Genomic DNA, 21387 nt, shown 5'->3' on the forward strand with positions numbered 1-21387 from the left:
CAGCTGATGGCGGTTGCATTTCAAAATATTCCACAGGCCCATATAACGATATATAAATTATATATCAAATAACTATTATATAAGCAATAATGTTATCAAACCATCTGTGCACTCTAAATCATTAAATCCATCGATCAAATTCCTCGTCCTTTGTCAACATCGCCGCGCGTGCGCCCTGACGTCAGCCTCGTCGTTATTCCACAGATCTACTATATAACTATATTGTAGCGTTAACAAAGTTCAAGGAAAGACGTGGGTTTGGTAAACGGCTCTTTATTTAACAAAACAAACTTACAGGCGTGTGGCCCCTGGACAGCCACCTGGCCGAGCGCCGGCCCCCGACTTCAATCCACGGAAGTGAAAGAGAGCTCCGTCGAGTCAATCTTTGTCCTTTATGTAAACAACGCCGCGTCGCGCTGCTGACGCGCGACCGCGACGTCGCGCTGCTGACGCGCGACCGCGACGCCGCGTCAGCAGCGCGACCGCGACGCCGCGTCAGCAGCGCGACGGCGCGTCAGCAGCGCGACGGCGCGTCAGCAGCGCGACGGCGCGTCAGCAGCGCGGCGGTTGTTTACATAAAGGACAAAGATTGACTCGACGGAGCTCTCTTTCACTTCCGTGGATTGAAGTCGGGGGCCGGCGCTCGGCCGGGTGGCTGTCCAGGGACGGTGGATGGGGCTCGGACAATGCTTTTACGCACGCCCGGTCCTACTCTACCGAGCTGTCTTTCACCTCCGTGGATGGAAGTCGAGGGCCGGCGCTCGGCCGGGTGGCTGTCCGGGGACGGTGGATGGGGCTCGGTCATGGCTTTTACGCACGCCCGGTACTATTCTATAGAGCTCTCTTCCACCTCCGTGGCTGGAAGTGCCACCTCCGGGGATGGAAGTCCACGCCACCACACACTTGGAAGTCGACGCCGGTGCTTGGGGCCGTGTGGCGGTGAACTATTTATGTTATAGTTATTTGATATATTTTATTTCGTGTACCAACTTGTATATGTTTTTATCGTTACAGTTAAGTAGTTGTTGGCTCGTTGAACTCTTGTTTTGTTAAATAAAGAGCCGTTTACCAAACCCACGTCTTTCCTGGTACTTTGTTAACGCTACAATATAGTTATATACTAGATCTGTGGAATAACGACGAGGCTGACGTCAGGGTGCACGCGCGGCGTTGTTTACAAAGGACGAGGAATTTGATCGATGGATTTAATGATTTGGAGTGACACATGGTTTGATAATATTATTGCTTATATAATAGTTATTTGATATATAATTTATATATCGTGATATGGGCCTGTGGAATATTTTGAAGTGCAAACGCTGTCAGGCGCGCACCCGGCTGGCATTGTTTACATAAAGGACGATCGATGGATTTAATGAATTGGAGTGACACGGATGGTTTTATAAACGTGTTATTTATGTAATAGTTTTTTGAATAACTCTGAATGTTACGTCAGGCCCGTTCTCAGCTCTTCGTTTGTGTTTATGTCACGTTAGCATACCGTATCGTTTGGCCTGTTGTTGCTCGTTCATGTCTGTTCTTGGTGTTGGATTTTGTCGAATAAATTTCCCCCAAAATGTGACTTGTACTCCGGAGCGACTTATATGTTTTTTTTTACGTTATTGTGCATTTTATGGCTCATGCGACCTATATTCCGGGGTGACTTTTAGTCCGAAAATTACGGTAAATTAAAAAAGTACATTTCAAATGTTATGAGAGGCACTCATGCCAGCGTCCTCTGATGGTGGATGTGTACCTTATAGCACTACATCCAGGGTCTGTCATCTGTCTACTCAGACCATTCGGTGAGTGGTCCAGCCTGCACATAAATTTAAATGTCAAGTTCCTCAGCAGAGCAATAAATGTAGTGAGACCCAGATCACAGAAGAGCCCACTGGCTCTTGTGCTCCTCGGCTTGCCCAACAGTATCCTAAGGCAGTCATTGTAGGCAAATTTCACTTTTCAAGAGATGGGTGCAGTAAGCTCTAAAGAGGTTTACTTTAACATCAGTAGTACAGTGGTGAAATTTACGAACCAGCATATTTGCTTGAACATAGAGCATTCTCCTCTGTCTAGACCAGGGGTCACCAACCTTTCTTAAACCGAGAGCTACTTCCTGGGTACTGATTAAGGCAAAGGGCTACCAGTTTGACACACATTTCTGAAATAGCCAATTTGCTCAATTTGGCTTTCACTGTGTTATTATTGTCATTTCCAGTTCACATGTAAGTGTGATTTTAACAAGAATAGCAAAAATACAGTCAAACCTTGGTTTTTGACCACAATCCGTTCCAGAAGGCGGTTCGAGAAGCGAATCGGTCGAATTCCGAATCTATTTTTCCCATTACAAATAATGGAAACATTTTGAATCCGTTTCAAGACAAAAAAAACCCACCTTTTTTAAGCATTTTTTCATTTGGGCATATTTGTCCGATCGCGCAACTGCAGCGCACCGCCGAACGCGCAACCGCGTCACCGACCGCGCAACTGCACCGCGCTGGTCGCATTATTGTGACAGAGCCGTCGCTGAAATTTAGAAAATATTTTTAAAATCCTGATGTACTTTCTAAAATTTAAGTGGACCTCAGTGCGCAGGGAGCTTAATTTTGTCCGATTGCGCAACTGCAGCGCGCCGCCGAACGTCCAACAGTAGCTCGTGGCCGACCGCGCAACTGCACCGCGCTTGTCGCATTATTGTGACAGAGCCGTCGCTAAAATTTAGAAAATATTTTTAAAGTCCTGATGTACTTTCCAAAATTTAAGTGGACCTCAGTGCGCAGGGAGCTTACCGTTTTTTTCCATGTATAATGCGCCCCCATGTATAATACGCACCCTAAAAATGGCATGTCAATGCTGGAAGAAAGCCTGTACCCATGTATAATACGCACCCAAATTTTGATTTTTTTTTTTTTTTTTTTTTTTTTTTTTTAAGTCCCAATGATCGTCACACACGCATCTGGGTGTGGTGAAATTGGTCCTCTGCATTTGACCCATCCCCGTGTGATTTTGATCCATCCCCTGGGGGAGAGGGGAGCAGTGAGCAGCAGCGGCGCCGCGCTCGGGAATCATTTGGTGATCTAACCCCCCAATTCCAACCCTTAATGCTGAGTGCCAAGCAGGGAGGCAATGGGTCCCATTTTTATAGTCTTTGGTATGGTCTTAACTAGGCTGGATGTATTTTTTTTGTTGGCGTTGATTTCTCCGACTGCCCATAAAGGCACCACCGCGATCAGTTAGGTGAAAATGAAAAGAGAGGAAAGTGACGTGCGGACATGTGAAAAAGGCGGCTCTGTATGGGAGAGAAGTTGAAGAGGAACAAAAACACCCTTGGAAACCAAAACTTGCCCCTCGTCGTGACTCGGAGCCGCAACAAATGTTTCGGATTTGTGTAGGGTACATTGTGACAGCAAACGAGCAGGTGATCGAGCAAGCGTCTGATACGAGAGCATTGCGTTCGTATGGAGCGTGTTTGAAGTGAACAGCAGAGACGAAAGGAACAAGGCAAAGTGTTGTGAAATAAAATATTACCTGCAATACGTATTTTGTTATTTGCTGATTGTATGTATTAAACTATCACATTCATTGTCAGTCAAGAAGAGAAGAGGCCTATTCGCATCGGATCCATAGTGCGCATGCGCAGTGATACTGCCTCCGTATGACGTCCAGTCCGCGATGGAGATTAAAAAACAAACAATATTTGACAATAACACAGGTTTCTGTTCCTGTCTTTGGTAATGTCCCCCTGTCTTTTTGTTCCACGTCTTCGTCGGTCAGTCCTGTTGTTGGTTTTGTTAGAGAGTTAAGTTAGTTTACCAAGTCTGTGTTTTGAGTTCCTCCAATGAACCCTGGTTCAAGCTGCACTTGGTCGCCCTCTTCCTTTCCACACTCCATCCGTGACAAGATTTTCTTCAAAAATTGTTGTACCATGATTTTCTTCAAAAAAAAAAAAAATTTAAAAAAAATTTAAAAAAAATTGTACCCATGTATAATGCGCACCCCGGATTTTAGGACAATAAATTAGTTAAATTTTGCGCATTATACATGGAAAAAAACGGTAATTTGGTCCGATCGCGCAACCGCAGCGCGCCGGGCGCTCACTGTCGCATTGCTTTAGGAGCGTCTTTGTGTTTTAGGATGGCTTTACTGCTCCCACTAGCTTTCTTTGGAGGCATGATTAGGGGTTAATACAATCCTCAAAGTAACTAAAATACAATAACAACGGAGTCAGTCGGCATCCGGGCGGCACGGTCGGGTTTTCTCGGGTCCTCCCAGCTCATCTCGCGAGGTTCGACCTCCGAATTTTGTTCGACAACCGCCCGCGGGCACCATGTTGGTAACCCTTGGTCTAGACATATAATCATCATTATCTAAGGTAGCTGTAATAATGTGCCCAAGATATTTTGTACTTTTAGACACACACAAAGTTTGACCAGACAGGTAAAAAGCAGGAAACTTCAGTTGCAGATCATACTTGGTTCTACATATCAAGATCACACTCTTCTTGGCATTATACTTGATGTCAATGTCAATACCATAATTTGAGCAGATATTGAGCAGCTGTTGGAACCCACTACTACAAGGTGAAAGTATGGTAAGGTCATCAGCGTACATGTAATGGTTTATTAACATGTCTCCAATCATGCAGCCTGTTTTGCAACCTCCTAGCTGCTTAGACAAGCCATCCATGTGGCTTGTAGTTAAAGAGGGCAGGGGATAGAATCCCCCGTCTGATGCCATTACTCACCCGAAAAGGGGTGGATAATGTGCTCCCCCATTTAACTTGCATTTTCTGGTTTGTATACCAGTAGACTATGATACGTATTAAGCATTTAGGCACACCCCTAAGCTTTAGCTTATTAAAAAGCTTAAAATGATGGATACAATCAAACGCTCGCGACGCATCAATGAACCCAGCAAGCATGGTAGAGCCCTGCCTTTTATGTTTCAACTGCTTCTTTCAGAGCATAGATACATCGGTCCGTACTGTGCTTAGGCTTAAGGCCAAACTGATTGTCGGTGGTAGTTATATGTACACTTAATCTGTCAAGAAGTAATATTTCTAAAACTTTGGAGAGTATACTAGCTAGAGCTATTGGTCTATAGTTAGCAATAATTCCTACTTTACCAGCCTTGTCTTTTATAACAGGGACCAGAACTACAGACAACAGCTACCTCACCTGGGCCAGTCTGACCACATGTCACTGCTATTAATCCCTGCATATACCACCATCAGGAAATCAGCTCCTGTCATCACTAAAACTGTTAAAACCTGGCCTGATGACGCCTCTCAGCAGTTGCAGGACTGCTTCGACAGGACTAACTGGGACATCTTCGAACACTGGGACCTGAAAGTGTTCACAGACAGTGTTCTGTGTTATATCAAGCACTGCACAGACCCTGTCACGGTGGACAAACGCATACGGATATACCCCAACCAGAAGCCCTGGATGACCCGGGAGGTCCTTCGGCTGCTGGAGGAGAGGGACACCGCCCTGTCCCTCAGGTCTGAGGACGGGGCTCTCTACAGCACAGCCAGAGCCAACCAGAGGAGAGGCATCAGAGAGGCCCATCTTGACTACAAGAGGAGGATTGAGGATCACCTGGACAGCAACAACAGCAAGCAGGTGTGGTAGGGAGTCCAGCATCTTACTAACTACAGGACCACCATCGGAGCTGCTGAAGGGGACGTCTCAATGGCAGAGGACCTTAAGACCTTCTTTGCCCGGTTCGAGTCCGAGCCACCTGAAGCGGCCACATCACATCCCACAGTCCGCAGCAGCTTCACCCTCACAGTGGAGGAGCACGAGGTGAGGCGCACGCTGCGGACCATCAACCTGAGGAAGGCTGCGGGTCCTGACGGCGTCAGTGGGTGTGTCCTAAAGCAGTGGTCCCCAACCTTTTTTGCACCACGGACCGGTTACGTGTCAGAAATATTTTCGCGGACCGGCCTTTATATAAATAAATATATTTATATATTTATTATTTAAATATTTATATATATAAATAGGATGAAATAAAATGATACGACTGGCATAAAAACAAATATAAACCACATAAAAATAAAACGTTGAATTAGTGGGAGCACCGAGCTCTTTTCTCAGAAATGAGCCGTTCCCATCTAGGCGTAATCGGAGACAATGACACCCGAAGTGGTTAAGGTTTGTCTTTAAATGCAGGATGCTTGGTCTCCATGTGCCGAAGTAGGTTTGAAGGCTTCATTGCCTCGTTAGCTAGCCTTTCGCCACATATGCGGAGTGCACTTGGCGCGTCAGAGTCACCTGTGGCGATAAATCCATATTTTAAGTAGGACTCCAGAAATGTTCTTTTAAATGCAGCTTTCCTTTTCTTAGAAGTCGTAGCCTCTTCTTCTTCAGTGTCCTCATTGGACGTTTTTCCCTTTCCGAAGAAGCTTTCCAAACTTCTCTGTTTCTTGCTCATTTTTGCTTGCCTCGCGGGCTTGACTGTGGTGACATGTCACGTGACCGAGACGAGCGCCCTGTGTCAAGAGTCCTTATTTTTCAGATGCACCGACAGATGTAATTGGGAGAGATTCGCCAAATTTTTTATATTTTTCAAAATAAATTCTTACTCACTTTTGCTAGCTTTGCGGGCTCGACTGGGGAAACATGTCACGTGACCGGGACGAGCATCTTAACCTGAATGAATTGATCGTCAATGAAAAAAAAAAAAAAAACACTTTTTTTTTTTTCTCTTTTTTTCCTGTGCGGCTCCGTGGCCCGGTACCAAGTGACCCACGGACCGGTACCGGTCCGCGGCCCGGTGGTTGGGGACCACTGTCCTAAAGGACTGCGCAGATCAGCTGGCTGGGGTCTTCAAGATCTTCAACCAGTCCCTTACCGAGTCCACCGTCCCATCCTGTTTAAAATCCTCCACTATAGTCCCCCTGCCCAAGAAACGCCACATCACCAGCCTTAATGACTACCGGCCAGTCGCACTCACCCCGGTGGTGATGAAGTGCTTTGAAAAGCTGGTCCGAGGTCACATCACATCACTCCTGCTCAGAGGTTTTGACCCCCACCAGTTACAGGGCTAAGAGATCCACAGAGGACGCAGTAGCTACAGCCCTCCATGCTGCACTGTCCCACCTGGAGCAGCCGGGGAGCTATGTGCGGATGCTCTTCGTGGACCTCAGCTCTGCTTTTAACACCATCCTCCCCCACAGACTGGTGGACATACTGGGGGACCTGGGACTTCCACACAACATCTGCAGGTGGATTAAGAGCTTCTTGACAGGTCGCAGCCAGAGGGTGAGAGTGGGCCGTCATACATCCACACCTCTCAGCCTTGGTACCGGCTACCCACAGGGCTGCGTACTGAACCCACTGCTCTACACGCTCTACACACACACATGCACTCCCGCGCACCGCAGCAACACCATTCTGAAGTTTGCGGATGACACCACCTTGGTGGGGCTCATCTCAAAGGGGGATGAGTCTGCCTAAACGGACGAAGTGGTGCAGCTATCAGAGTGATGCGGAGAGAACAATCTGCCCCTAAACACGGCTAAAACACAAGAACTGGTCGTTGACTTTAGGAGGAAAAAAACGTACATTCCACCACTTATCATCAACGGGGTCTGTGTGGAGAGGGTGTCCTCCTTCCGCTTCCTGGGAGTCCACATCGAGGAGGACTTCACCTGGAGCGTGAACACCTCTGAGCTGCTAAAAAAGGCCCAGCAGAGACTCTACTTCCTAAGGGTGCTCAGGAGGTACAGCATCACACAAAGACTGCTGGTGTCCTTCTATCGGTGCTCCTTAGAGAGCATTCTAATATACTGTATATGTGTTTGGTACACCAGCTGCACTGCAGCTCAGAGGAAAAAGCTCCAAGGGGTCATCAACACAGCACAGAAGATCGTTGGCTGCCCTCTCCCCACACTGGAAGACCTACACAGAACCCGCTGTCTCAAAAAAACACAGAACATTGTGAAGGACACTTCCCACCCTGGGCACTCCCTTTTCGAACTGTTGCCATCAGGCAGATGCTACAGATCAATTAAATCAAGGACTAGCAGATTCGCCAACAGCTTTTACCCTACAGCGGTAGTCACACTAAATGCCACTAAAAAAAAAAAGATCATCTGCTTTAACGAGCAGAAAAACAGCTGTAATCTACATGTTTACATTTACATGTCTACATTTTAAGTGTGCAATATGGGGGTGTGCAATTGCATGTCTTTTTTTAACAAAAATATGGGGGTGTGCAATTATATGTCACTTGTTTGTGTATGTTCTTTTGTGTGGTTTTTAGTTTGTATAGACTTTTAGCTTGTATTTTTTATTTTAGCAGATGCATTGATCGGTTGGCACTTTTAATTTCTTTGTACATGTGACAATGACAAAGATCTATTCTATTCTATTCTATTCTATCATGGAGTCAGGTAGAGTACCGTGAGTCAGCAAGCCTGAGAAACAGAGAGACAGCAGCACTGTCAATTGGGGGCCAGCTAACTTTAAATGCTCTGCTGTGATGTTATCCAGACCACTGGCTTTTCTGTCAGAAAGTTGTCCTATGGCAATAGACACCTCATGACAATTAAAAAAAATACTTTCCTCTTCAATTATGCCTACATGATAGGGCTCACTTTTCACACTGTTAAATAGTGCTGAATAATGCTGCCCCCAGAGGTCAGCGATGCTCACAGGATCTGTTACCCCCTCTATGTTACATGGGAGGCATGGTTTGCATGCACCCCTTACAATTACATAGCAAGTGTTATTTGAAATCCAACAATTTCATTGGTCAAGAGAGCAGCCAGTATGGTGTCACATTGTCTTTATCTGCATTTGAGCATGTGTTCACATGCCTCAAAAATTCAAAGACCTCTGTGGATGGAGGGCTGAGAATTCAAAATAGGCACTTCTTTTATCAACATGGCACCCCTCGTGGCAGACGTGTTTGCTTGCGCCGCTCTAGAATGCCGGCTTTTTCTTCTTTTATGTGTGCTACTTGTTTTTTCTGCGGTGCACAACACTCATGCACTGTTAACATACAGCAAGCAGGATTTGATCGATATAGTCAATCGACAAAATAACCTGGAATTCACAGGATTTATTTCACCGGAGCTGCAACTCATTGTTCGCTCCAACAAAGACCACCACGAGCCCCAGGATGGCCCGGACACACCAACCTCGAGTGAGCCGGCGGACCCCAGGAGAGCGCTCCGGAGACGGCGTCGAAAGCGAGGCAAGAGAGGAGGGCTCCATGCTAGGCTAAAAGCTCGCGCTAGCCAACGTACGGTCTCTCGACAACAAACTGGACGACCTGAGAGCACGGATCACATTACAGCGGGAAATAAGAGAATGTTGCGCTCTGATTTTCACCGGAACGTGGCTTTCTGACAAAATTCCAGCGTGCGCCATCCAACTACAGACGTACTCTGCCGGCCTGCAGCCTCCGGCAAGACGAAAGAAGGGTGTGTGTGCGTGTTCGTAAACAACTCGTGGTGTGGAGATATACGGACTGTTTATAGACACTGCTCACCAGACGTGGAGTTTTTAATGCTGCAATGCCGTCCCTATTATCTACTGAGGAAATTCACTGCTGTGTTTTTAGCCGCTGTCTACATCCCCCCCGAGAGCCAATTCCACAGCAGCACTCGGCAAACTGTATGACGTCATCAGCGCGCTAGAGACTGCTCATCCTGATGCCGTTTTTAATCGCTGCTGGAGACTTCAATCAGTGCAACCTACAGACTGTACTCCCCAAATATCACTAGCACATCAACATCCCCACCCGTGAGAAGAACACCCTGGATCATGTGTACGGCAACATACGCGGTGCATACAGGGCAGCACCAAGACCCCACTTTGGACAATCTGACCAAATCTCACTGTTTCTGTACCCAGCATACCGACAGAAACTAAAACAAACAAACCCCACCACCAAAGAAATCAAACTATGGACACCAGAGGCTGAGTGCATCCTGCAGGACTGCTTTGCCCAAACAGACTGGGATGTGTTTAAAGCTGCTGCCACAATGGAGGACTCCTCAGTCAGCATCCAGGACTATGCTGACTACGTGACCGGGTACATCAACACATGTGTTGATAATATCGTGCCCACTCTTCAGGTGAGGAAGTTCTCCAACCAGAAGCCCTGGATAAACAGCCAGGTACGTCACATATTGCGTGCTCGTTCCCACGTATTCAGATCAGGCGATGAGGCAGAGTACAAAACTGCCAAGTACGGACTGAGAAAGGCCATCACAGGTGCCAAGAAGCAGTACAGAGATAAGCTGGACGGCTTCTACTCCACTGCTGACCCCGGGCGGATGTGGCAGGGCCTCCAGCACATCACAGACTACAGGACCTCCACCAGCACCATCGGCCTCACAGACAGCCTACCGGATGACCTCAACAACTTCTACACCCGCTTTGAGACCTCCAGCCCCAGCACAGAGAGGCACACACACACCCGGACCACCCGACCCCGGACCTCCCCCCCCCCAACAGTTTCATCAGGCCAGGGATACAGAACCCTGAGGAAGATCAACCCCCGCAAAGCAGCAGGACCAGACAACATCCCTGGGCGGGCCCTCAGAACATGCGCCAACGAGCTGACAGATGTTCTCACCTCAACCTTCAACCTTTCACTCAGCCAGAGCATCGTCCCCACCTGTTTCAAATCCACAACCATCGTCCCTCGCCCCAAAAAGCACCCGCCCACCTGCCTGAATGACTACAGGCCAGTAGCACTCACCCCTATCATCATGAAGTGCTTTGAAAGAACGGTGCTGGCCCACATCCAGAGCAGCATACCGGACTCCCTGGACCCCCTGCAGTATGCCTATCGGCCCAAAAGGTCCACCTCAGACGCCATCGCTGCTGCTCTTCATTACTGCCACTCCCATCTTGAAAATAAGGATGCGTATGTCAGGATGCTCTTTGTTGATTACAGTTCTGCTTTCAACATGGTCATACCCCACAAACTCATCCATAAACTGTCCACACTCGGTCTTCACACCAACCTCTGTGACTCGCTCCTGGATTTTCTGACTGGCAGGCTTCAGTCTGTCAGGATTGGAAACAGGACTTCAGCCAGTATCATCACCAACATTGGTACCCCACAGGGATCTGTGCTCAGCCCCATCCTCTACACCCTGTTCACCCATGACTGTGTTGCCTCCCACAAAGACAACATCATCCTGAAGTTTGCAGACGACACCGCAGTGATTGGACGCTTTACTGGCGGAGACGAGGCGGGCTACAGGAGGGAGGTGGACAGCCTAGTGTCGGTGTGAAGAAAACAACCTCACCCTCAACACAGACAAGATGAAGGAGATGATAGTGGACGTGAGGAAGAAAAGGGGACCTCACCAGCCACTTTTCATTCGACAGCTTGAAGTTGAGAGGGTGAGCAGCTTCAAATACCTGGGTGTCCATCTCAGTGACGACCTCACCTGGACACTCAACACCACACAGCTGGTCAAAAAGGCTCAACAGCGGCTGTATTTCCTGAGGAGGCTGAGGAAGTTTGGAATGTCCCCCAAGATCCTCAGCAACTTCTACAGCTGCTGCATCCAGAGCATCATGACCAGCTGCATCTCCGTGTGGTACGGCAGCTGTACTGCTGCGGACCGCAAGCAACTGCAGAGAGTGGTGAGGACGGCAGAGAAAATCACACGGACTCCGCTGCCCTCTCTGCAGAGTATCCACCACCGTAGGGTCCACAGGAGAGCGGCCTCCATCCTTAAAGACCCCACCCACCCCCAACATGGACTGTTCACACTTCTCCCCTCAGGCCGGAGCGACAGAAGCGTAAAATGTAAAACCTCCCGTTTCAAGAACTCTTTCTTCCCCACGGCCATTAGACTCTTAAACAGCTGACCAGATCACCACCTCAGTCACATTTCAAATTTTTCCACAGGCCCATATAACAATATATAAACTCTCTGTCAAATAACTAATATAAACAACAATTTTATCGAACCATCCGTGTCACTCCAAATCAATAAATCCATCAGAATCTTCGTCTTCCGTGTCACTTGAAAAACAAAAATCAAAAAACCACACTGCTGTTGACGCCAGAAAGACTACGTGTGCCGCGGACGTCAGACTAGATATATCAAATAAATGTAATATACAGTGCCTTGCGAAAGTATTTGGCCCCCTTGAACTTTTCAACATTTCGCCACATTTCAGGCTTCAAACAAAGATATAAAATTTTAATTTTTTGTCAAGAATCAACAACAAGTGGGACACAATCGTGAAGTGGAACGAAATTTATTGGATAATTTAAACTTTTTTAACAAATAAAAAACTGAAAAGTGGGCCATGCAATATTATTCGGCCCCCTTGCGCTAATACTTTGTAGCGCCACCTTTTGCTGCAATTACAGCTGCAAGTCGCTTGGGGTATGTCTCTATCAGTTTTGCACATCGAGAGACTGGAATTCTTGCCCATTCTTCCTTGCAAAACAGCTCGAGCTCAGTGAGGTTGGATGGAGAGCGTTTGTGAACAGCAGTCTTCAGCTCTTTCCACAGATTCTCGATTGGATTCAGGTCTGGACTTTGACTTGGCCATTCTAACACCTGGATACGTCTATTTGTGAACCATTCCATTGTAGATTTGGCTTTATGTTTTGGATCATTGTCCTGTTGGAAGATAAATCTCCGTCCCAGTCTCAAGTCTTTTGCAGACTCCAACAGGTTTTCTTCCAGAATGGTCCTGTATTTGGCTCCATCCATCTTCCCATCAATTTTAGCCATCTTCCCTGTCCCTGCTGAAGAAAAGCAGGCCCAAACCATGATGCTGCCACCACCATGTTTGACAGTGGGGATGGTGTGTTCAGGGTGATGAGCTGTGTTGCTTTTACGCCAAACATATCGTTTTGCATTGTGGCCAAAAAGTTCGATTTTGGTTTCATCTGACCAGAGCACCTTCTTCCACGTTTGGTGTGTTTCCCAGGTGGCTTGTGGCAAACTTTAAACGAGACTTTTTATGGATATCTTTGAGAAATGGCTTTCTTCTTGCCACTCTTCCATAAAGGCCAGATTTGTGCAGTGCACGACTGATTGTTGTCCTATGGACAGACTCTCCCACCTCAGCTGTAGTTATCTGCAGTTCATCCAGAGTGATCATGGGCCTCTTGGCTGCATCTCAGTCAGTTTGAGATGAAAGTTTGGAGGGACGGCCGGGTCTTGGTAGAGTTGCAGTGGTCTGATACTCCTTCCATTTCAATATAATTGCTTGCACAGTGCTCCTTGAGATGTTTAAAGCTTGGGAAATCTTTTTGTATCCAAATCCGGCTTTAAACTTCTCCACAACAGTATCTCGGACCTGCCTGGTGTGTTCCTTTGTCTTCATGGTTCTCTCTGCGCTTTAAACAGAACCCTGAGACTATCAAAGAGCAGGTGCATTTATACGGTGACTTGATTACACACAGGAGCATTCTATTTATCATCATCAGTCATTTAGGACAACATTGGATCGTTCAAAGATCCTCACTGAACTTCTGGAGTGAGTTTGCTGCACTGAAAGTAAAGGGGCCGAATAATATTGCACGCCCCACTTTTCAGTTTTTTATTTGTTAAAAAAGTTTAAATTATCCAATAAATTTCGTTCCACTTCACGATTGTGTCCCACTTGTTGTTGATTCTTGACAAAAAATTAAAATTTTATATCTTTATGTTTGAAGCCTGAAATGTGGCGAAATGTTGAAAGGTTCAAGGGGGCCGAATACTTTCGCAAGGCACTGTAAACAACAATTTTAACAAACTATCCGTGTCACTCCAAATCATTAAATCCACCGGAATATTCATCCTCTGTGAAAAAAACAAAACAAAAAAAAAAACAGCTGCCGATTGCGGACCTAAGTGCACCGCTGACGTCAGCCTCGTTGTCAGTTGGCGGCTCCAATTATTCCACAGCGCTACGTATATAACTATATTGTAGCGTTACCAAAGTACCAGGCAAGACGTGGGTTTGGTAACCGGCTCTTTATTTCACAAATCAAGAGCTCAACATGTGAGCCAACACGCGCAAGCGCCCTGGATCGCTCTTTCCGCCCCCCGCTGCCTTCACGGCCTCCCTAGAAAATCGGAAACTACTGGTCTAACAACATACACATTGCTACTCTAAATAAACTATATATCAAATAACTATAACATAAATAACAAGTTTATCGAATAATCTGTGTCACTCCAAATCATTAAATCTCCCGACTTCGGAAGTCAGTGAATGGAACTCATTGTGAGTGAGGCTCCAATTATTCCACAGACATAGTGGGCCCTCATGCGGTTTAAAGTGAAAATAACATGTGAACTATACTAGTAAGTAAGTAAAGTGTTAATGATCAAGTAAAAATTTGTGAAATAATTCACATATAAGTCGCTCCTCAGTATAAATCGCCCCCCCCACCCAAATTATGAAAAAAACCCGAGATTTATAGTCCGAAAAATACGGAATACAGTAAATGGAACTTTCCATACTGCATGTTGACAAGTAATACAACTTTTTGGAGACAAACTTTTTTTTCATGCCAATTTCCTTTTTTGGACATCAGGGGCTTGAAACAAAACCTTTTCACATGCCTCGCATTGAGGAAAGATGAGGCTTCCTTTGCCCATAATTATGATTTTTAGGGTGTTATGTTAACGGGCAGGGATTAATTAAAACATGTCTTACCTTTTCCTTCCCTCTGTCTCTTCTTAATCCCCAGGTCAAAGGTCCCATTAGTTATAGGTTGGTGCAGCTTTGCCTTACGTCCAGCTAATAGTTACAAGAAAACACATTTTCCATTTCCCAGCATTCTTATAAATTACCTGTGCACCCAAGTAGTCTGCCCGTTTTAGGTTTGTAGTTCCAGTCAATGACAGTCTTTAGCTACTGACCTCCTCTCTTCTTTTTGGCGACAGGTTCACAATCAGGAGGGATGGGGAAGGATTCCTCCTCCTCCATGGGTCCACACTCTGTCGAAACCTCCACAACTGTTTCCATCATGACATCTTCTGTGCCATCCAGCACAAAAGAAAATTCTGAATTATGTCGTGTCTGTGATGCTATGGATAGCTATCAGTCTTTTTTGCTTGTAATTAATTTTTGCCTCGTCTTTTCATAAAGATTTTCAAAACTCACGATGTGGTATTAGAAAAATTCTGCACATTCTGGATGCGGTGGCATGTGACAGGGCAGGAAATGCCTTCCGAAAAAAAATGCAATCACGACTTCAGATAGTTTTGAAGAAAAAAAGGCAAATCAAAGATGCCCCCCCCCCTTTTCTTAAACCAAAACTAGAGCAAGCAGCTATTGGGGGCCCCTGTCACATACATGTAGGACTCCAATTTTTGGAAGATCTTGGTAAAATGTTGAACAGGGGCTGTTTCGTCGACCATTTCTCTCATACGGCGGCTTATTAAAGTCACCTAATGGAAAAAGAAATTTCCATTCATATACAAGCAATGTGGTTATCCACTCAATAGCAGGTGGTGGGTGCCACTCCAACAGGGTGCCGTGCATTAAACGGTGGAGAGGGGGATTATCTTGGCAAATACAAGACGAGACACAAGAATAGAGACCCCTGCAAGACCTCAATGTGGGACCTCCAGAGGTACACTTTAAGATCCCAGTCACAGAATTAGAGGAAATACCAACACATGCTGACAGTTAAGGTAATCTAAGTGTGGTTACCTGTGTTGCGGTCATGCAGACCTCCGGGAGACTCCATATGTAGAAGAGCTTCAGCCGCTTCAAAGGTTTTATCGAAACACACCATTTCCTGACTCGACATTTCCACTGAAAACCACATGAAAGTTTGCAGGCAATTAAAAGGTCTAAAAACAACAACATCACGAGAATGTCAAGATAAATAGGTAGTACCGTTAAGGCACTTTTTCCCCTCAAGGTGCTGCTCTCATACTTACAATACAGTATACAGTAATCCCTCGTTTATCGCGGCTAATTGGTTCCAAAAACCACCCGCGATAAGTGAAATCCGCGAAGTACGGTCACCCTCTCCTCTGTACACTTTTTTATTTATTTTTTAATCTGTAAATATTTTGTGTGTCAATATATGTACCGTATTTTTCGGACTAAAAGTCACTCCGGAGTACAAGTCGCACTAGCCATGAAATGCACAATAAAGAGGAAAAAAATATATATAAGTCGCACCGGAGTTTAAGTCGCATTTTGGGGGAAATTAATTTGACAAAATCCAACACCAAGAACAGACATGAACCAGCAACAACAGACTAAACGATACGGTATACTAACATAACATAAAAACAAACGAGGAGCTGAGAACGGGCCTGACGTAACATTAACAGTTATTCAAATAACTATAACATATATAACACGTTTATCAAACCATCTGTGTCACTCCAAATCATTAAATCCATCGATCGCATCCGTCGTCCTTTCTGTAAACAACGCCGCGTGTGCAGTGCGCCCCTGACGTCGGACTCGTCGTCAGTTGCAGTTCAAATTATTCCACAGGCCCATATAACAATATATAAACTATATATCAAATAACAATAATATGAACAACAATTTTATCGAACCATCCGTGTCACTCCAAATCATAAAATCCATCGGAATCTTCGTCTTGTGTCACTTAAAAAACAAATAACAAAAAAAACACAACTGTTGACTCCGGAACGAGGTGCGCCGCTGACGTCAGACTAGATATATCAAATAAATGTAATATAAACAACAATGTTATCGAACCATCCGTGTCACTAACACGTTTATCAAACCATCTGTGTCACTCCAAATCATTAAATCCATCGATCGCATCCGTCGTCCTTTCTGTAAACAACGCCGCGTGTGCAGTGCGCCCCTGACGTCGGACTCGTCGTCAGTTGCAGTTCAAATTATTCCACAGGCCCATATAACAATATATAAACTATATATCAAATAACAATAATATGAACAACAATTTTATCGAACCATCCGTGTCACTCCAAATCATAAAATCCATCGGAATCTTCGTCTTGTGTCACTTAAAAAACAAAAAAAAAACAACTGTTGACTCCGGAACGAGGTGCGCCGCTGACGTCAGACTAGATATATCAAATAAATGTAATATAAACAACAATGTTATCGAACCATCCGTGTCACTCCAAATCATTAAATCCATCGAAATCTTCATCTTGTGTCACTTAAAAAAAAAAAAAAAAAACACAGCTGTTGACGCCGGAACTACGTACGCCGCTGACGTCACACTAGATATATCAAATAAATGTAATATGAACAACACTTTTAACGAACCATCCGTGTCACTCCAAATCATTAAATACATCGGAATATTCATCCTCTGTCAATAAAAAAACAAAAAAAAAACAGCTGTTGACTCCGGACATACGTGCGCCGCTGAAGTCAGCCTCGTTGTCAGTTGTGGCTCCAATTATTCCACAGATCTACGTATATAACTATATTGTAGCGTTACCAAAGTACCAGGCAAGACGTGGGTTTGGTAACCGGCTCTTTATTTCACAAAACAAGAGCTCAACATATGTGTGTTTGCTCCAAGCAAGCGCCCTGGATCGCTTCCACCCCCCCGCTGCCTTCACGGCTTCACTAGACAATCGGAAACTACTGAAGTCTAACAACATACACGTTGCTACTCTAAATAAACTATATGTCAAATAACTACGTATAACATAAATAAGTTTATCGAACCATCTGTGTCACTCCAAATCATTAGATCTCCTGACTCCGGAAGTCAGTGAATGGAACTCATTGTCAGTGAGGCTCCAATTATTCCACAGCCATAGTGCGCCCTCATGCGGTTTAAAGTGAAAATAACATGTGAAGTGATCAACTATACTAGTAAGTAATGTGTTAATGATCAAGTAAAAATTTGTGAATAATTTCACATACAAGTCGCTCCTGAGTATAAGTCGCCCCCCACCCAAACGATGAAAAAAAAAAACGCTACTTAGTCTGAAAAATACGGTATATGAAACCATTTAAGTGCATATTTTATTATTACAACATTAAATAATTGTTTCAAACATGTAAATAATACATTAATAATATAACATACAGAATAGTTTGCATAAATATTGAAAATATAAATATTATACGTGTGTGCGTGTAACATGTTAACAATAAGTACTGGGCAGGCTAACGAGTTAGCGGAAAGATGCTAATCCGCGATCGTGCTAACACGCAAAAACAGACCTCTAAAGGAATTTAAACGAACATGTGGAGCAATACTACTTTGTCCTAAAGGTTAGACACATGTGATCGTTCATTTCTCTTGTTAGGAGACCCACTTACATCGTCAATGACTCCTGTACCACTGTAACCAACATATGTACACGAACGTAAAACAGGAAGTGGTATCGCCTGAAAACGGCCTTCAAAATAAATCACCCTACCTCAAATCAAAGCACAATAACATAAATAACATGGAGAATTCTTAACACATACCGTAAATATGTTTTTAGAACAACTTATTATATTTTTTTATAACAAGGTAAAAGTGTACATACTGTAAATATGTTTTTAGAACTCTTGTATTATAAAAAAATTTCCATAACAAGGTACAACACTGTAAATATGTTTTTAGAACTCTTATTATTATTATAACAATTTTCATAAAAAGGTACAAGGTTTGGTTGAGCTTCGCTCGGCATGGCGTGCTAGTCGTCACTTGTCGCCCGTTTGCCTTCAAATCAGCAAATTTGCAAGCAGAATCAGGACGCAGTGTGGGCCCCTGCTGTGCCGTCCAGCTCGCTTGTGTTCTTCGATCGAGGAATCGACAAAACCTGGAGCTCCAAGCGATTCTCTTAGAACGCCGGAGTGACTTGATTGAAAGGTGGCGGACCGGCAGCGAAGGAGGAGGCGCGCGTCCCAAGGTAGTGACGACGATGACGACGATAAAATCGAGATTAAGATGGCCTTGAAAGACCTGGCAAAGAAAATGGACGGAATGGTGGAAAATGTAGGAAAAATAAGTGGTCTGGTTGAAGATGTGAGGAAACTAAACAAACTACTCGCGCTGAAGGACGAGAAAATTGCGGAGTTGTAAAAGAGAGTTGACGAGTTGGAGCAATATACACGGAAAGAGGACGTGATCACCAGCGGTCTGAAAACAACACACCGCACATACTCCAACGTCACCCGAGGAGAGAACAACGAGGAGGACTTGACTGAGGGAGAAAAGCAGTCGCTGGAGGAACAGGTGATTCAGTTCTTTAACAGAAATGACATCACCATTCATAAGGAGAGTATGGCTGCCTGCCATACTCTTCCCAAAAGAAATGCACAATCAGAGCGAACCATCATTCTGAGATTTGTAAACAGCAGACACAAAACGGAGCTTTTGAAACAAGGAAGGAAACTGAAGAACACACAGGTGTATGTGAACGAACACCTTACGAAGAGGAACGCCGAGATAGCCAAACGTGCGAGGGTTCTGAAGAAACAAAAAAAAAATCTATTCAACATGGACAAGAGACTGTAAAATCTGGATTCGCACAAATGGTTCACTTGGTGAGGAGGCGAGGGTCCTGCTTATCCGGGACCTCAAAGACCTGGAGAAATATGAAACTGCATAGCCGAATAGAACATCCTCTAGCTGCCCAGATTTATTATTTTTGTAACTGTTCGGTATCCTTCCGCCAATTGTTTTTTGGAATTACTGGAAAAAGTTCTATCCTATTGTCGCTGGACTCATCTTGGAAGTACTCTTTTTTTCATATTGTGGATGCCTTTTTTGCACTTGAAGAGCACGGCTTGGTAGTGGTGAGTAGGTGTCTTGCCGGATTACTGGTAATTTTTCTTTTTTGCCTAAGAACGCCGACTGACTATCACAATCACACTTTCTTTCAATATCCCCCATGAACTAAAACTGGACTTGTTTTTCATAAATACACCTGCAGAATTTTTATACCACCATTACGCAACTTTTTTGTTGGACTTACTATATTGGTTAAATTGGCTCAACTATTTGGCTGCCATTACAAATGATATGTGTGTATGCGTGTGCGGGAGCGTGTGTGTGTGTGGACGTGGAGCTGTGGTTGTGTATGTGCTCAAATTTGGATGTGGGTGGATGGGAAGACGACTGTTTGCGTTTACCTTAAACAATCATCATGCAGGTACAGGATATGGATATAGACCCGGAAAGCAATTTCTTTGACTATGTAATTAGCAACTGTTGTTATTACACTGAAAATCAATTCAAGGAGAAATTCAACTTAGAGCAAGATATATCAATAATACATTTCAACAGTAGGAGTTTAGACGCAAACTTTGATAAGATTAAAAACTATTTACAGCATTACACCATGCAATTCAATATAATTGCCATTTCTGAGAGTTGGCTTAGCCACGACAAAGGGACCGATTTTGAATTAGAAGGATATAATTTCAACTTTGTGAATAGGACAAATAAAATGGGTGGAGAAGTTGCACTGTATATAGACAGTAGGTTAAAGTATAGGATTGTAGAAAGCATGACAACTGTTATTGATGACTTATGTGAATGTATTACTGTTGAAATTGATATGGGTAAAATGAAGAATGTCATTGTTAGCTGTGTTTATAGAACACCCAACTCTAGTATTGAAAATTTCAAAGAAGTATTTGAGGCCATGGTTTCAAACACCGAGCAGAAGGTAGCCTTTTTATGTGGGGACTATAATATAGACTTCTTAAATCCAAATAAAACACCTGCGATAGAAGATTGTATAGATGCAATGTATAGTAAAGGCTTATATCCTAGCATAACCAAACCAAGCAGAATTACCACCCACTCGGCATCAGTAATAGACAATATTCTTACTAATAATATGACAAGTAATTTAGAAAGTGGATTATTAATAAACGATATCACTGACCATCTGCCGGTGTTTGTTATCCATGAATGTAAACATAATAACTTAGACAATAGCAAAGTAAACATACAAAGGAGATTAAGAACAAATGGCACTCTGAACGCATTTAGAAATGATCTGATAGCTCAAGACTGGAGGAATGTTTATGAAAAAGAGGATGTTGATGCAGCCTATAATTTATTTCTAAATACTTTTTTGACTCTATATCATAAAAACTGTCCAACTCAGCGACCAAAGAAAACTTCAAAACGACCGGATAAACCGTGGTTCACTGGGGTCTGTTGAATGCCTGTAAAAAAAAGAATGAATTATATAAAGACTTTATTAAACACAGAACTGAGGAGAAAGAAACTAAATATAAAAGATGTAAAAATAAACTAACAGAAATTCTTAGAAAATGTAAGAAAGATTATTATAGTAAACTGTTGGAAACAAATAAAAATAATATAAAGAGCACATGGAATATTTTAAACTCAATTATAAGAACAAAAAAAATAAGTGCCGGATTCACTAATGAATTCTTTGAAAACGGTAAGATAATTAAAAATAGTGATGAAGTTGTTAGGGTTTACAGATTATCT

The 21387-nt window shown here is 44.1% G+C and overlaps 2 protein-coding genes and 2 long non-coding RNA genes across 18 annotated transcripts in view; 1 reads left to right on the top strand and 3 right to left on the bottom strand.

Annotated features, from left to right (window-relative positions):
* tctn1 (tectonic family member 1) overlaps window positions 1–21387 on the bottom strand; it is a 1200810-nt gene that overhangs the window by 710508 nt on the left and 468915 nt on the right. The window lies entirely within an intron of this gene.
* Window positions 1–21387, bottom strand: part of LOC119129586 — a 539655-nt gene that overhangs the window by 393923 nt on the left and 124345 nt on the right. The window lies entirely within an intron of this gene.
* LOC119129515 (ETS-related transcription factor Elf-2-like) overlaps window positions 1–21387 on the bottom strand; it is an 84314-nt gene that overhangs the window by 21507 nt on the left and 41420 nt on the right. For 12 of the 15 annotated variants that reach the window (XM_037262852.1, XM_037262841.1, XM_037262847.1 and 9 more), the window contains 3 exons: window positions 15651–15755; window positions 14855–14971; window positions 14649–14732 (listed from right to left, as the gene is read on the bottom strand). In XM_037262852.1, the coding sequence (XP_037118747.1) occupies window positions 14649–14732; window positions 14855–14971; window positions 15651–15755 (306 nt within the window). The remainder of the gene's footprint in view (window positions 1–14648; window positions 14733–14854; window positions 14972–15650; window positions 15756–21387) is intronic. The other 3 variants (XM_037262851.1, XM_037262855.1, XM_037262856.1) reach the window with 3 other exon arrangements.
* Window positions 1691–20224, top strand: LOC119129569. Its single transcript, XR_005099265.1, has 3 exons — window positions 1691–1938; window positions 8281–8291; window positions 20214–20224. It is a non-coding gene; the product is annotated as an uncharacterized LOC119129569 (long non-coding RNA).

Source organism: Syngnathus acus, chromosome 10 (assembly GCF_901709675.1).
Source record: "Syngnathus acus chromosome 10, fSynAcu1.2, whole genome shotgun sequence".
Taxonomy (NCBI): domain Eukaryota; kingdom Metazoa; phylum Chordata; class Actinopteri; order Syngnathiformes; family Syngnathidae; genus Syngnathus; species Syngnathus acus.